Source organism: Pteropus medius, unplaced genomic scaffold (genome assembly GCF_902729225.1).
Source record: "Pteropus medius unplaced genomic scaffold, Ma_sr-lr_union100, whole genome shotgun sequence".
Lineage (NCBI taxonomy): Eukaryota > Metazoa > Chordata > Mammalia > Chiroptera > Pteropodidae > Pteropus > Pteropus medius.
Window position 1 is genome coordinate 14,220,420 of NW_024340692.1, and position 15,599 is coordinate 14,236,018.

General features: G+C 38.6%; 1 protein-coding gene across 3 annotated transcripts in view; it reads right to left on the minus strand.

The window, feature by feature from the left end:
- Window positions 1–15,599, minus strand: part of SMARCA2 (SWI/SNF related BAF chromatin remodeling complex subunit ATPase 2) — a 122,029-nt gene that overhangs the window by 25,994 nt on the left and 80,436 nt on the right. Inside the window, exons 1-3 of one of the 3 annotated variants that reach the window (XM_039887436.1) lie at window positions 9,219–9,360; window positions 7,898–7,993; window positions 5,950–6,167 (exon numbers count right to left, since the gene is read on the minus strand). In XM_039887436.1, the coding sequence (XP_039743370.1) occupies window positions 5,950–6,167; window positions 7,898–7,990 (311 nt within the window). In that variant the 5' untranslated portion in view covers window positions 7,991–7,993; window positions 9,219–9,360. Of the gene's footprint in view, window positions 1–5,949; window positions 6,168–7,897; window positions 7,994–9,218; window positions 9,361–15,599 lie in introns of those variants that run through there. The other 2 variants (XM_039887524.1, XM_039887353.1) reach the window with 2 other exon arrangements.

Consider the following 15,599-nt stretch of genomic DNA (forward strand, 5'->3'; position numbering starts at 1 on the left):
CTACACGTGGGCCTTCAAAATAGTACATCAGGTTTACACAAAATGAGAGAAAGACTACACTTTGTCTTCAGGTTGTGGTGTACCAAATCCTTGGGAAAGCACTATAATGTAATAGAAGGAAATGCTCTACCTCATTACTCCAGTAAATGTCATTTTAATGATATATATTTTTCCCCCCAAAGTGACCATAAACACGAGATAGTGTCATTTTACCCTTATAAAATGGGCTCCCATGACCCCTTTCTTCCCTGAATTCTCCAGCCCACTACCTGTTCAGTAATATCTGGTAAAAGGGCTATCTCCTCCACCAATGTAGGTCCTGGGGGCAAGCACTGAGAGTTTTTGACCTCTGGCCCTGTTCAGCAGGGCTGGGCTGGAAATACAGAGGAAATGCAAAAAAGAACTGATTTTCTATAACACGAGAAGAGCTGAGATTCAGGACAAGCTGAAGCTTTCCATCATTCCTAGAGATATCGTCAGGGCTTAAAGACATCATGAGGGGCAAGAAGACAGTCCCAGTTCAGAGAAGAGAACAGAGCTCGACGAGACTCAGGAAGGAGGGAGCCCCGTGGTTGTCACACTGCCACCGCCATGTGCCAGGGCTGCGTCCACCACCGGAGAGGCTGGGCAGGGAGCTCCTGCCTCTGCCACTGTTTCCCTGTGTCCATCCTCAAACTAGTGGACCTGAAGTCCAAACCCTGTGAGGACAGCAGGGCCAGTCCTAGGGGGCTGCTTCTGCTACAGTCTTCAAACAATTGGTAGAGAAAGCGAAGGTAACAATAACCTCACATTCTGATTCCAGATCCTTTAGGAATGAGAACAATGCTCAGATTTAAAAAGCAAGGCATAATAAAGGTTGAACAAAAACTGATAGGAGAGTTGATAGAGTGTATCAAGACACTTCAAATGAGTTCAAGTGACCAACTGCAAACTAATTACATCCTGAAAGAGTGTGTAGATTGCTTCGGCTAATACTGGTTAAGAAATCACAGAGAATAGAAATGGAATCAGAAGACTAGAGATAAGCAAATGTCCCAATTTCAAAATGAGAAAGGAAACACAAGAATGCTATGCTTGATGTGGACCTTTGGTAAAAACTTAGAAGAAATTATTCAGATGCCATGGGGCTATTTAGAGAAGATAAATAACATCATTAAGAACCAGTAGGGGTTCTCTTAGAAAAAGCCATGGCAAGCTAACCTCATTTCATTCTTTCAGCAGGGTTTCTAGGTTGATAGATTGGAGAGCCCAAAGATGAGGTGCATCTTGGTTTTAGCCTTTCTTGATAACTTTGAAAAAGGATAGATGATGTCATGTGAGTTCACGAATGGCTAGTCAACTTTAAGGATTACTGGATAATAAATTCCTATCAACCTGAAGTGACATGAAGGGGCATGTTATAGAGATCTGTCCTTTGTCCTTTAGAAGTTTCTCGGCAATAGATTAAAGCAAATGTTTGGATGACCGAAACAACTTAGGAAGGCAAATAAGTAAACGTGATTTTTTTAAAAAGCCATAAAAATTCAGTGATATCAATAGACTAGAATGATGAAACAAAAATCAATTAAATGAAATTGCTTAGAATAAAGTCAGTAGATATAGGTTTAAAAAAAAAAAAAATGAAATGCTTAGTTAAAGGCTAACCTTGGCAGCATTCAAGTGAGAAAAGAACTGTCTGCATGTTTTGGGGAGTGGGAGTTTTTCCAACAAGTCACATGTTCAATGTGAGTTAACTCTGTGTCAAAGTTGCTGGAAGAAGTTAACCCACTCCTGAGTTATGTTAACAAAATTTTGGTGTTCAGAATAAGAAAGCTAACCAGCCTGCAATTAGCCCTCAGAAAACATTAGCCTTGGGTGCCATGTTTTAAATGCGACACTAAGAAAGTAGAATGTGCTTAAGGAGGGGGAACAGGATGGCGAAACTTTAGGTATCACTTAGAGAGCAAAGTGAGGTGTTTCGACCTAAAGGAGAACGTGCTGAGGTGAATGTGTTTACAGATGTTTTAAAGAACATTTCTTAGACTGAGAACAGATTTATTCTCGGAAGGTCTAAGTAGAACAAATAGCAAGAAGTCAGAGGGCTGAATCCATCTTAACGTAGGAAGGAACTGTTGTGTTTGGAAGAGTCCTTCAGTGTCGTGGACTGACTCCTAACATAGTGAGCTAAAGCTGGAGATGTCTACACAGAGGCTGGATGATGGTCTGCCAGGTGTGGGGGACATATCTGGGTTGTGAGAAGTTAGATCATGTAGAGCTAAAACCCCCTCCAACATTAAGAATCCCTCTAGGAATCTCTCTCTTCATTTCAGTATCTATTATCCACGTCTCTATCTTGGAATAACTCCACCAGACCCTACTCTTCACCATCTCATCCCAGGGACAATTTTAAAGGGTACAGATGCAAATTAGGATGAATCCCTTTTCAAAGAGAGTCTTAGATTAAATATCTTATAAACTGAGAATATTATTTTAAAAGCCTTCTACACAAGCAGAAAACAAAGCATACTTAACAAGTCAAAACAAAGCCTTCTAATATTGCTTGACATAAAGTTTTCTATTTGGGGCAATAAAACGGTGGTAATGAGTAGCAGCAAACTAGTACTATCTCTAATAGCAATTACTGCAGAAATATTTTACGTTCATGAATTACACACAATTACTGGCTCTTTGGGGGTGACATTTTTAAAAGTATCCTCTTTAAAAAAAAATGAGGCCTAGCATTGGAAACAAAGGCAATAAATAGATGCTTAAATTATCCTAGCTCTTTATAAAAAATAAAGATACATCTGGCCCAGAATCCTGCAAGAACTTTGAAAAAACTGTCTCACGAGAGCTAATTAATTCTTATATATCAGTTAAATATAGATGGCAGGTCTTATTTAATACACTGATAATCTGCACCACTGTCAGGGCCCTAACATCTGACTGAGGCGATGGGAGGGAGGTTGGGACAGGTGGTATTTCTTTCACAGGCAGGTTGAGTTACTATATTAGTAGCTGACTTTAATGGTGCAAAAATCTGAACACATGGAGGGGTACATTTCCCAGCAGCATTTTCTAAAACCAACCAAAAATATGACAACATCTCTAATTAAGGCCCTCCTAATTTGAGTGCCTCCTACTTGAACACCAAGTTTGGTAAGAGAAATAAAAAATATAAATAGAATAAGTGCCTTTCCTAGAGGATTACTAACATGAAATATACATGAAACATGCAATGGTGGGAAATTTAGTGCACACTTCCTAGAATGTATCTAACTGTGGGCGCTAATAGAACTGGCCCTGGGAGGGTGCTTTTCAAAGGAAAAGTAAAATAAATAAATGAAACCAGAGAAGGGTGGGGGGACTACTCAATGTCTGTATGCTGAGATATTTAAACATCCTTACACTACAGTACAACTAAAGACTTGCTCAATAATAAGTCTTAGGGAAAATGCATTTTCTGATTTTGGAAGTAGAAAGATGGAAAACCTATCAGGAAAGACACTGACTTTATAGTGCTCAGAGCTCAACTTACCCACCTGATTAGTCTATAGTCTAAAAGGCTGATTATTAATAATTAAACTGCTAAAAAAAAAAAGCTTGGGTTGAAATAACTCATCAAATCCTCACAATGCCTCTAAAGGCAGGTACAGTAATTATTCCATGTTGTGGATGAGAAAACTGAGGCTCAGGGAGGGTAAGTAGATTGCCCAATTGCCCCCTATCCCCTATCCCCGCCATATACACACCCAAGGAAGGGAATGTTAGAGTTAGGATTCAAACACAGGTAGTTAAATCAACACAACAGCTTATGGTGTAAACTACTGTGCCATGCTTAGCTGAGGTTTAAGGGATCTAATCCTATACTACTCTGTACTTTGGGTTCTTTCTAGGAAAGTAGTCAGTCCATAGCCATATCATATAAGTCACAGACACAAAAGGCTATGGAGTCAGCAGGTAATATAAATGAATGAAGCGGGCCAGGTCTGAAAAACGTGATAATAAATGGTAACTGGCAGTCCATACTTGAGGAATGACAGTGGGTGATGAGGACTGTGGCAAATTAGAACATGGTAGCCCACTTCTTTATTCTGACCAATTGTTACCTCAGGGAAAGTGGGGGTAGAGTGCTACCAGACTTTTAGGTTTTTCAAAAAAAAAAAAAAACCCCAACCAAAAAAAAACCCTCTGAAGTCTTATAAGAAAAGCTCTCTAGTTTTATGTGCTTGCTTTAAAATTTTTTTGAAACTATGTGAAACACAATCTGTTGGCAAATAAAACAATCTGCTTCACTGAATGGTGACCTCTTTTACACCATTAAAGGAGGATATAGCCATCACCTGGAATAAAAGGCCTAGCTTCTAAACCTCCAGGGACTTTCTTGGCTCTTCCTAGTGCTATAGCAGCCCTAGACTTACTCAGCAGGTAATGAACAAAATGCCTGTTAAATAACCAGGCACACCCGGTCAAAGAAACAGACATTTGCTCTCCTGAGACAAAGGCAAAAAAATTACAGGTATATGCAGTGATACTCTCTACTTTTTTTTTTTTCTGCCTACCAGGGGCTGGTAAAATAAGGCATAATTGTCCAAGCTGGCTTCCTGGATGGAAACTGTTCCTGCTTGTGGCAAATCTACCAGCCAGGCAGGGGGTAAACAGAAACCTGACGGACAGAGTTACTGATTCTTGATTTACAAGGAAGTTTGCATGTTCGCTCTGGTCAAAGAATGAACTTGTGGCCAAATTTTCCTTCCTGGATTGCTGTCATTCCCCTGTGTCAATGAACAGCTCACCCAAATCCAATATAATACAGCTGTCCTTTGTGGCCACTTCAGAATTCTGAAAGGGGGTATACTTTTTAAAAAAAGGAAAACAGTAAAAATAGTAAGCTGAAGACCAAGTCGAAATGGTAAAGAGGGGCAAGAAATTCTGACCTTTTCACACACATCTCCTCCTATCCACTTGTCACCATTTCTGAAAATTCCTTACAGATACTATATATATTAAAGAATTAACAATGAATCCCCACTGTTGAAAGTTTCTTGCTTTTTATACTAGTTAATCTTTATAATGAGGTTTTCTTCCTGGTATAACAATGCACTATAGTCGCAGTGGAAAACTAAAATCATGACTTAGTTATCTGTATTAAACACTTTCAGGTATACAGAGCAACACTAATGTAAAAAAAAAAAAAAAGTTTGGTAACTAAAAAATGATTAATAGTCCTAAGCAATTTAGAGAAAAAAAGTGTCTTTTGTTTCCTGTCAATTTTGCAAGTGGAACGAGATGTGATCTTCCCAAAACTATCACATGATTATCAAGTGGAAACTAAACTGACTAGCCAAAATATAGCATAACTGGTTTACCACATAGAATTTAAAATGGTGTGGGGATAGGGTCCAATACGGATTTCAAAAGTTCCATTAAAAAGAGGTAAATTTGCTGAAATACTATGCTGTAAATATAGTAATAGGAAGAAGAAGATGGCTCAAAAAAGTGCTCAGAAATTCAAGTGTGTTGGAAGGAAAGAAGGAACAGTATTTTTGATGAAGCTCTGTTTGGTTGTACACAGAGCCTTAACATGCAATATTTACCTTAAATATGCTAGGACTCTTCTTTCTCTAACAACTCGACCCCAAAGTAAAATTTTACTCTATTATTCCAATTCTTCCACATAAATGATGGCATCTCAGAGATCCTCGAGAATCCTTCTCCAGTTTAAAGTTTTAAAAAGTTTTGTAATCTAAACTCCTGCTTCCAAATATCTTTAAAACCACATCATAAAACATCACTGAACATAGCAGTAGCGGCCATTCTGAACATGGCACAAGGTCACTGATATCTTCATGAAACATGAAGCAGAAGGAACCGAAAACCCCAGTGTACACCTTAACAAATCTCTGCTCTTGAGGTGGTCTCACTATGGTTCTGGTGAAGATGATCAGGGTGAAGGAGTGAAACACTCACCTGTCTTTGTAGTTTATCACAGTATCAATGATAGCATTCATCTGCTTTGTCAGTTTGGGGGGATTTGGTGATAGCTTCTCAGCAGGAGGGCGGCCTCTTCTTTTCTTGGCTTTTTCCACATCTTCTTTTGCAGGATCTTTATCCACATTTCTTCGCCTTTTTCGCTTCTTAAGCCGTACTTCCTCTTCCATTTCCTCCAAATTGCCGTCTTCAATGGCCTTTAACAGGGAATGGAGGAGAAAAATTCAAGACAAGAGAATAACAAATACACATACAAAATTTGAATAATTAGAATAAAATGAAACTAAAAATAATAAAAATAAAGTTAATAGTAATCAGTGGCGTAAGAAGAAAAAGAGAAGACTACCGTATTGGATAAATGCATCTTTAACTCAAGTCTATTTCATGAGCAAAACATGTTGAAGGCCAGAGACACTACAAATACGAGAAGATCTATACATTTACGTGTTTGAAGATAACTGAATCCAAATGAAATTTTGGCTCAGTATAAGAAAAAGACCTTTAATTGTCTCATTATTTTAAGGGGGGAAAAGATAAAACTAAAAAGAAAAAGGGGATGAGTGAAGAAAAAAAATTCCCTAAGAATACATCCTTACAATCATATAAGCATTTACCATTTCTTCTTTAAGATTTTACATCAATTTATTCATGATCCACAACATAAATTGCACCCAGATTTTGTTCTAACGTCAGAATTAGTAAACAAGGAAACGGAGAAGTACAAAGCCACATTCCTTTGTAAAGGCACTTAAATCATCCGATAAAGAACACACACTCACAAACAACAAACACTTTTTTCCAATTACCTGCAAACGTTTGCTTTAAACCAGAGCCAGCAGCACTAATGCAGAGAGATAATAAAATAGCTATAAAAACAACCAGGTATAAAAGAAACCTGTTCATATGGCTAAAAGATCCATGTGACAGACCCAGAAGTTTAAACTTTTTTTTTTTCCTGGCAAACCTTAAAACTTAATAAAGGAAAAAAACAAAAAAACAAAAAAACAAAAAACCCTGCAAAGAAAACAAAACCACAACAGATAAAAGAAAATTTGACCATGGAAAGAAAAATATTTTTTAAAACCTTTAAATTATATTTCAAGATTGTTTTCTCACAGAAAATAACTGATGTTGTTATTTGCTCCCCCTGCCTCTCAATATTGCCTCCAGTATGCAAATTCTAATCAATCCTTTCTCGTAGCTGAAAGAGCTCTAATCATAAGGCAATTACCTTCATTTCTCCACAGCACCAAACATGGCTAATATTTATGATCATGTGAGTATAACAATCAATATAAAGAGTGATTACAGCTCAGACATAATTTCTTTCACTTGTGTACAATGCCTCCTGAAAAAGAAAGGTTTTGTGAAGAAAACCTGGTACAGAACACAAAACAACCTGGCATGTTAAAAATGCCAGTGGGAATAAAAAAAAATGTTTTCTATGCATCTTCCAATGTGCAAACCTATAGAAGCAACATGCACACAGATAGAATCCTAAGGGACAGTCTGAGCCTAGGCCTTAATAATCAAAAGACAATTTCTATCACGATCCTACAATGTTCAGATAACCACTATGAAGGAGGCGAGATCTGATGAGTTATGAGGAAAAAGGAAAAAAAAAAGCTCCACATTATTTCATTAATATGCATTTGCCTAAAAGCAGGACACCCAATATACAGCTAAACACACTGCAGCTAAGCGAAGATTAAGAAAAGGAAATTGTCCCGCAAATCTTGGAGGCTGAACATGCTAATAATAAATACAGCATGCAAGGCTGTCAACAGTTAATGGTATTGCCCTCCTCAAGCACCCAGTTGCACACAGAAATACGGAGAACACCGGCTTTTGATGTGTTACACACCTACACATGCCTGGGATGTAGTTCTACTGAATCTTCAAGACGGCAACGAAAAAGGATATTTACCTTACCACTATCAGCAGGCCGGCTATCGGAAATCACAGTTAGTGGGGATAAAATTAACAAGCCAGCAAAGCAGCGAGCTGCTAGTCTCTTCATCAGCTGATCAGGAAAAAAAAGAGAGCTGGGGAAAGGCTATGTTTTCATATACAAGTAATTTTATTTTACTGAAAATTTAATACTGAAAGGATTGTGGATACTCAAATCTGCTGTTTCATTCTACCTACTACAAGGCCCGAAGCCTTCCTCCTTCAGCCTGTTTTAATATTGACAACTACTTATCATATTTTTTTTCCCCTCTTATTATTCCAGGCAGCAGAATTAGAGATTTTAGCTCAGGCAGTTTCTCATTCTTACTCGCATTTTAACAATTAAGCCAATGGAAAAAAAAACATATTAATATTCAAATTTATTTAAAAAAATTAAAACAAGGTATGCTTTTTTATGGTATTTTAAACCTCATTTTAGTGCTTTTAAAAAGATAGGCTGCATGGTTTTGGAGCAGTCTAAGATTTTTTTTTTTTAATAAAAATTTTTTCATTAAATGCATGTCAGTAAAAGCAATGTGCATGTTCTCCAGTTCAAATATTTTAATAAAATATGTTATTCTGCTCTTTAAAGAAAATCCCGAACAACTGTGACACTTCACTTTCAGTTTCATGCTGTAAAATTTTTCATTGCTTTTCTTTTCAGTGGGATAAATGAAGAGGGGGAAGTTGTGAAAAGAATATTTCTACTCCCATCCCCTCTTAACTTTTCAAAAAAAAGGAACAAAGCATAAGCTTGTGATAGCTTGACTTTTAAATCTCTAAATCTAAGTAGCTAAGAAGCAAAAACAAATTAAACTGCAAAACTAGTAAAACAATTTTTATTACAATTGCTAATACGTGCAGATTCTTGCTAAATTTAGGTTTTAGAATCACACGGAAACACACAAAGTACTGACCATTATTCCCCTTAAATTAAGGTTTTATGCAGGAATGCTGAGAGCTACAAAACATCCTCCCTCCTCCCCAAAGACCCCAAACACATCCATATGCAGTGCTTGATGTTCAGGGATTTCTAAGGGTCTTTTGCTAATGGAAATCAGTTCACTAAATATTTCCCAGTGCTTTTCGCACTTAAAGAGTAGAGTAAGATTACTCCTGCATGTAAGTAAAATTATTCATGGACATTTAAAACTGTTCTTTGATTTAAAAAAATTACTTATTAAACTGGCTCGACTGACTCAACTCAGTGCTGGGGTGGGGGGTGGGGGTGGCACACACACAAAAAAACTTGCTACACAATGCTAAAGTACTACCCCCAAAAGAATTCCCTTCCAAACCTTTTACCAGCACAATAATGAAATAAATCACAGAAGCAAACCCCCAGTTTCCGACTGGTGACGTGTTGCGCAAGAGTGCGAGCCCTAATTCAACATACAGACGGCTCCCATGCTGAACTGCCTCTAGATTTAATGAAGTGAATAGGAAGGAAGTCGGGGAAAAAAAGTGTACAAATAAGAAATTAACACTTTCCTTCCCTACGCAAACGGTGAGATACAACTAGAGTGAAGTTTGGTGAGGCGCTTCTTTCCTTAAAGGCACACTGCACCCATTTGGCTCCGGATGTCACTAAAAAAAACCCTGCTGGGGATAAAAATCCCCAGCCGAGTTAAAATAGTTAAGCATATTTCAGCCTGCGTTTTTCCTGAATGGAGCTGGGATTTACTCCTTCCTCCACTGGATGGCAACCTTTTTTCCCTCCCTTCTTTTTCTTTCATTTTTTTTTAAAGACCACATTTTCATGATACAGGATGTGCAAGAACGAGATACAGATGGACTCCTTCAGTTCTTAAGAAAGCAGCTTGTAAGATCTGATAAAATGCAGGAGAGGTTGTGCAGGATTAGCTGTTCTGGATGAACCACTTTGCAGCTTGCCAACCACATGGCAGACCCGGGAATCGGCCACACGTGGGTCCAGCCGTGCCCCTGTCATCCTGACACACACACTATGTCTTTTAGTGAAAGATGGACAGTCCGCAGAAAGTGGACATTGTCTTTGTACCTCTTAACCCGCGGTGTAATGAGGTGCTGTTATAAATGACTTTACAACACACGCAGCAGAACCGATCCATGACTATGAATAGGTAAACGGGGACAAGCAAACAAAAGCTACAAGCCAATTCTGGCGCATTGTTTCACTGTGGTTGCTGTTTCCACCTCAGGATCTTCCAAGTCTACCAAGCGGTGTGGCACAGCCCTTACCGTGGAACAGACCATCTTAGGGGAAACTGAAAGGAGCAATTCGAAAGACATCTAGACAATGCACGGAAAATTCCTTGGCTATGAAATGGGAAATTTAGAATTGTAATACTGAACTCTGATATTTAAACGTCACGTTTCTGTTCACTGACATGTTCTCTTTCTCAAGGAAGGAGGTGGGCAGTGGTGGTGGTGGGGGCGTCTCCTTCCCTCAGGAGCTCTAATTGGATTCTGGAAGATGACCTTAGGATGATGCTGGGGGCAGAGGTGGGGTTACAGAGTTGAGGGTTAAGCATTAAAGAACTGGGTCATGTCAATACCAGCATGTGGACCATTCACACATCACTAAACTTGATTCCAAAATTCAGGGTGCCTAAACCTCTCTCAAGCCCTGTTGAGACCCTGGAAGCCAATAACAATAACACAAGTAATGATCCCCAAAACAACCAAAGCAGTGGCAACAACAAAAAAGTGCAATTTTAAAGAAAATTTGAGATTTCTTGTATGAGAAACTTTCTTACAATATGAATATTTAACAAAAGCAAAAAAAAAAAAAATTGAACACAGAGTTCTTGCTCAAAATGACACGTTTTAGGCACTTGGTTTAATAGACTGCAGCCCTTTTAGATACAGAATTTCAGACTCAGGGCTTCAAACAATTATAAGTTTTAATTATTACCATTCCCCAAAGCAACCTGTTAGAAAAGTATGCATAAAATCAAATTTCCTAAAGTGAAATAAGCCGGACACAAAAGGGCAAATGGTATACGATTCCACTTATATGAGAAAGAATAGTGGTTACCAGGGCCTGAGTGGAGGGGGTGACAGGGCTTTATTGATTAATGAGTACAGAATTTCAGTTTGGGACGATGAAAAACTTCTGTAGCGGACAGTGGTGATGACGGCACAACAATGTGCTGAAATGAACACTTAGAATGGTTAAACTATTACATTTCTGTGTATTTTATCACAACAACAAAAAAGTCTCTTAAAAAAACAAATTCTCTATATATTAAGGAAAAAACCCAACAACTGCAGGTTCATACATGTTCCTACTGCCTCAACACACAGCACACAATACTAGTGAAATCTTGCTAGCTTACCTACCAACCTTAAATCTCATAGTATTTCAATAGGTAGCGTGTTCAGTCTTGCCTTGACCGATGGCTAGAAACCTTTTCAAAAATCCTTATTCATTTAAATGTTATTAAGAAAATATCCATGGCATAAGAAAATAGGTGTATACAGCACATACCTATTCACAAACTTTATAATTTTGTTAACAATCTGAATAACAAATATTTAAGAAAAGTGACAAACTGATCTGAAGACTAAGGATTTTTTTTAAAGCATACTTTCCTTCCCTCTTTTTCATGGTGCAATTATACCTGATGACATATTAATTCAATAGATCATTTCTTCACTCATTTATCAGGTAACTCAGATGCCAACTGCACTCTCAGGTCTCCCAGACTTGACTGGGGGACTGAAATGTACAATGCTGGCCATAAAGTCCTCAGTTTAAGTGAATTTCTGATACAGTGAGCTTTTCAGTTTCTTATCCAACAACTTTAGATCACTTGTGCAAAACTGAACCGAACTTCTCTCTCTCTCCTCCTGTGGCATAAGGAAGCTACATAATGTAACCCAGGGGGAAAGGGGAGCTACAGCTTACGCAACTGAGACAAGGCCAATTAGAACATTATGTCAGGTAAAAGCAATTTGCAGTTGGGAAGAGGAAAAAGAAGTAAAGGGAGTATAAAAGTTATTTCAGCCATAAGATCAACTAAGAACCCACAGGCTACCTTTTGGGCAGTATTAAGCACAACATTCTATTCAGAGAATAGAATGACTATTAGATTTAGTAGATAGTGGCCCCCAGAAACAATACAAACACAATATGTGGGCACCTTTGTTCGTACAAGTTAGGCATGTACTATGCTCCTGGTTCCTTGGATGGAATTGAAGAACCCCCAAAAATCTAGGAGCCTAAAAGAGGCTTAGAGAAACAATGGAGAATTAAAAGAAATGCAGTTCTGCTTTCTTATCCTGAGACCATTTATCTCGTTACTATCAACTCACAACACAGCCAGGACTCTACTTGCTTGTCCCTTGAGCAGGGTTTCTCAGGAAGGCCTGGGCCACCTCTGTACTTCAGGGTTCTCGATATATTAAAAAACAAAATGAAGAAATACCAAAAGAAGGTAACACATCGTGGTATAATTTCAATACTTGCAAAGAATAATTTAGTGCTATTGAAATAGCCAATACGACGATTATGAAGACAGCCTCATTTGGAGATAATATCAAACGGCCATTTGATTAGAAGGTCCTTAAGCCAAATAAATGGTTCTCTTCTGGGCTTCCCTGTGATAGGCTGCATATGAGGAACGAGTCCTCATCCAAGCTCACAGGCCACCACAACAGCACAAGTTCTCCTATCTATAAACGCACTGTGGTTAAAAGCATCAAATGCAAATGAGAGGGTGGTTGAGAGCAGAGCACTGGTTCTGCTTGAGGCAGATGCAAAGGAGGCCATTAATAGCCAAATCACAAGGGAAGAGAACAACAAAAGTAAAACAACCCAAGAAATGAAGAACATAGTTTGAGGCCACCTGATAGAGGAAAGAATAGTCTCAAGTTCAGTAAATCTAAAGACACCGGGCATTATGAATACTTCTACCACTCCAGCCTTCACTACTAACCGCACCAGCAGCTCGCACATGTTCTATGTTGCCAGGCACTCAGTGCTTTCCATACACTTGCTCGTTTAATACTCATAACAATGCTTTGACGAAGGAACTGTTATTCTCCTCACTTTACAGATGAGGAAACCGAGGCACAAAGAGATGAAGCATCTTACTCCAAATCACACAAGTAAGTTGTAGAGCTGGGGTCTGGACTCTGAAAGTTTGGCTGCACAAACCACACCCTTAACAAAAATGCTAATGAAGAGCAAATAATGACTGAACCATCAGGAAAAGGCTAAATTGTGCTTGCTTGCAAGGCTTAGGGGAATAATACAAGTAAAAACAGAAAATGGTACATCTTAGAAGGAATTCCAGCAAAGAAGATACATACAAGTACGTATACATACTTGTATACGTACATACGTATACATACAAAGATACATACAAGTACGTGTGCAATCTTTGGTTTGCATGGAAGTGTGGGACCATAAAAATGACCATGTACAAAACCATTTTAATAATCAATGGAAACATAATTGTTTCATTGACCTCTACAAATTTATGTCAAAACATTAAAAACTTTTATTGTAGGTAATGCATGCAGTGGTCCCCAACCTTTTTGGCATCAGGGACCGGTGCCCCTATGAGAATCTAATGCCTGATGATCTGAGGTGGAGCTGAGGCTGCGATGATGCTAGCGCTGGGGAGTGCCTGCAAATACAGATGAAGCTTTGCTAGCTTGCCCTCCACTCACCTCCTGCTGTGCGGCCCAGTTCCTAACAGTAGGGTACTGATATCGGTCCATGACCTGGGGGTTGGGGACCCCTGATACATGCACAAGAAAATGAAAACATGGTAAAACAACTTTTTTTTTTGTATACTAATTTAAAACATTAGAAACATTGAACATAAAAAAATTGAGGGGCAAAAACTTATCAAGAGTATTTGAAAAGCCCTTGCCTTCTTTTCATGAAATGACTTATGACGTGGCACGAACATCTTTTCTACGCCTTGGCAAAGTGCCAAGGATCACCTTCCAACATGTTATCCTTCGCCTTTTCAATGCAGTGAAATATCTCGAAGTTCCTTTAATTTGAAATTTTGTTTTTTGCTGGTGTCACTTCCTCTGGGACATCTGCGCCATTTTCTTCAAGACCATTTCCTCATTTATGTAAGTTTGCCTGCACTAAGTTCCTCTGGCTGAACACCTAAAGTCTCTCCTTTATGGCCACTTTGCCATCCTATATCTTTCTTCGCTTAAGCTCTTAATAGAGTTGACTTCCAAAAAATATCTGCCTCATCAGCAGTAAAATGATTGATGATCATCATAACCATCTGCCTTAACTAATCCTTAAAACTTGGGTGCTAATCTCACAGCAGTACTCTTTGCCCTGGCAGCACCACCAACCTGCCCCAGAATAACCAATTCATGCTGACTTCGGCAGTAAAAGATTCTTCTCTAGTCTCCTTGTGATTGCCAGTTTCTTTCAATGAAGTAACTTTAGTGCTATGGCCTGTATACTAACCAAACTGATTTTTTTTTTTTATTATAGTGTTCAATTCAAAGTAAATGCTCAAATTCAACCATAAGTGGCATGTTTCCAGTGCAGTTTAAACTTAAATACGTTGTTGTGTGACACTAGCTTGTTTTTCAAATTTAACGGACTTTTTCAATATGGTTTGTATTGCAGTTTCATGCAGGACTCATTCTATCTTCAACATTTTAAAATCTTCTAATCACACCCAATTTTGCTGTGTTGTTAACGTTTTTGTTTCTTTGCTGCACTTTTATCTTTGGTGGCCGATTCCCTCTCTTGATTATCATTTATAGAATGTTGTGTGGGTTTATCATCGGGAGATAAGGAGACACAACTACACGTTATGCTGTCTACATAGACTTAACAGACGCTGTGACTAAATGCCAGCACACTTTGAAATGATGTTACTGATCACTGATCATAATGTGTATCTGTTATGTACATAGTGATTTGTGGACTGAAGAGCTAGCAGCAAAGTTTGTACCTTACGCAATGACTCACAGGATACCATGGTTTTACAGGCTGAATTCTGTCCCCTCACTCCCCAAATTCATATTGAATTCTGTCCCCTCACTTCCCAAATTCATATTGAGGCTCTAACTCTCAGTACTTCAGATACGACTATTCAGATATAGGGCCTTTAAAGAGAGAATTAAGGTAAAATGAGGTAACTAGGGTAGGCCCTAATCCAATGACTGATGTCCTTATACGAAGAGATTAGAACACAGATACACACAGAAAGAAGACTGAAGAACGGAGGAGAAAACAGTCATCTACAAGTCAAGGAGACAGGCCTCAGAACAAATCGACACTCTCAGCATCTTCTGACTTCTGTTCTCCAGAACTGTGAGAAAATAAATTTCTGGTGTTTAAACCACCCAATCTGTGGTATTTTTTTATAGAAGCCCTAGAAAATTAATACATGAAATTTGTTATTGGGGTACTAATGATTCTTAACTATATTACAGTAATAAAAATTTGGACATATTAGATTGGTGCAAAGTGTTTTATATGTATATAAAACATCCTTTTGAAAAAGTGATGGCAGCCTTTACCTTTCGTGCCACCCTATGTTCTAAGGCAGGGGTCCCCAACCTTCAGGCCACGACTGGTACAGATCCGTGGCCTGTTAGGAACCAGGCTGCACAAGAGGAGGTAAGCGGTGGGCAAGCTAGCAAAGCTTCAGCTGTGTCTGCAGCTGCTTCCCAGTGCTAGCATCACCGCCTCAGCTCCA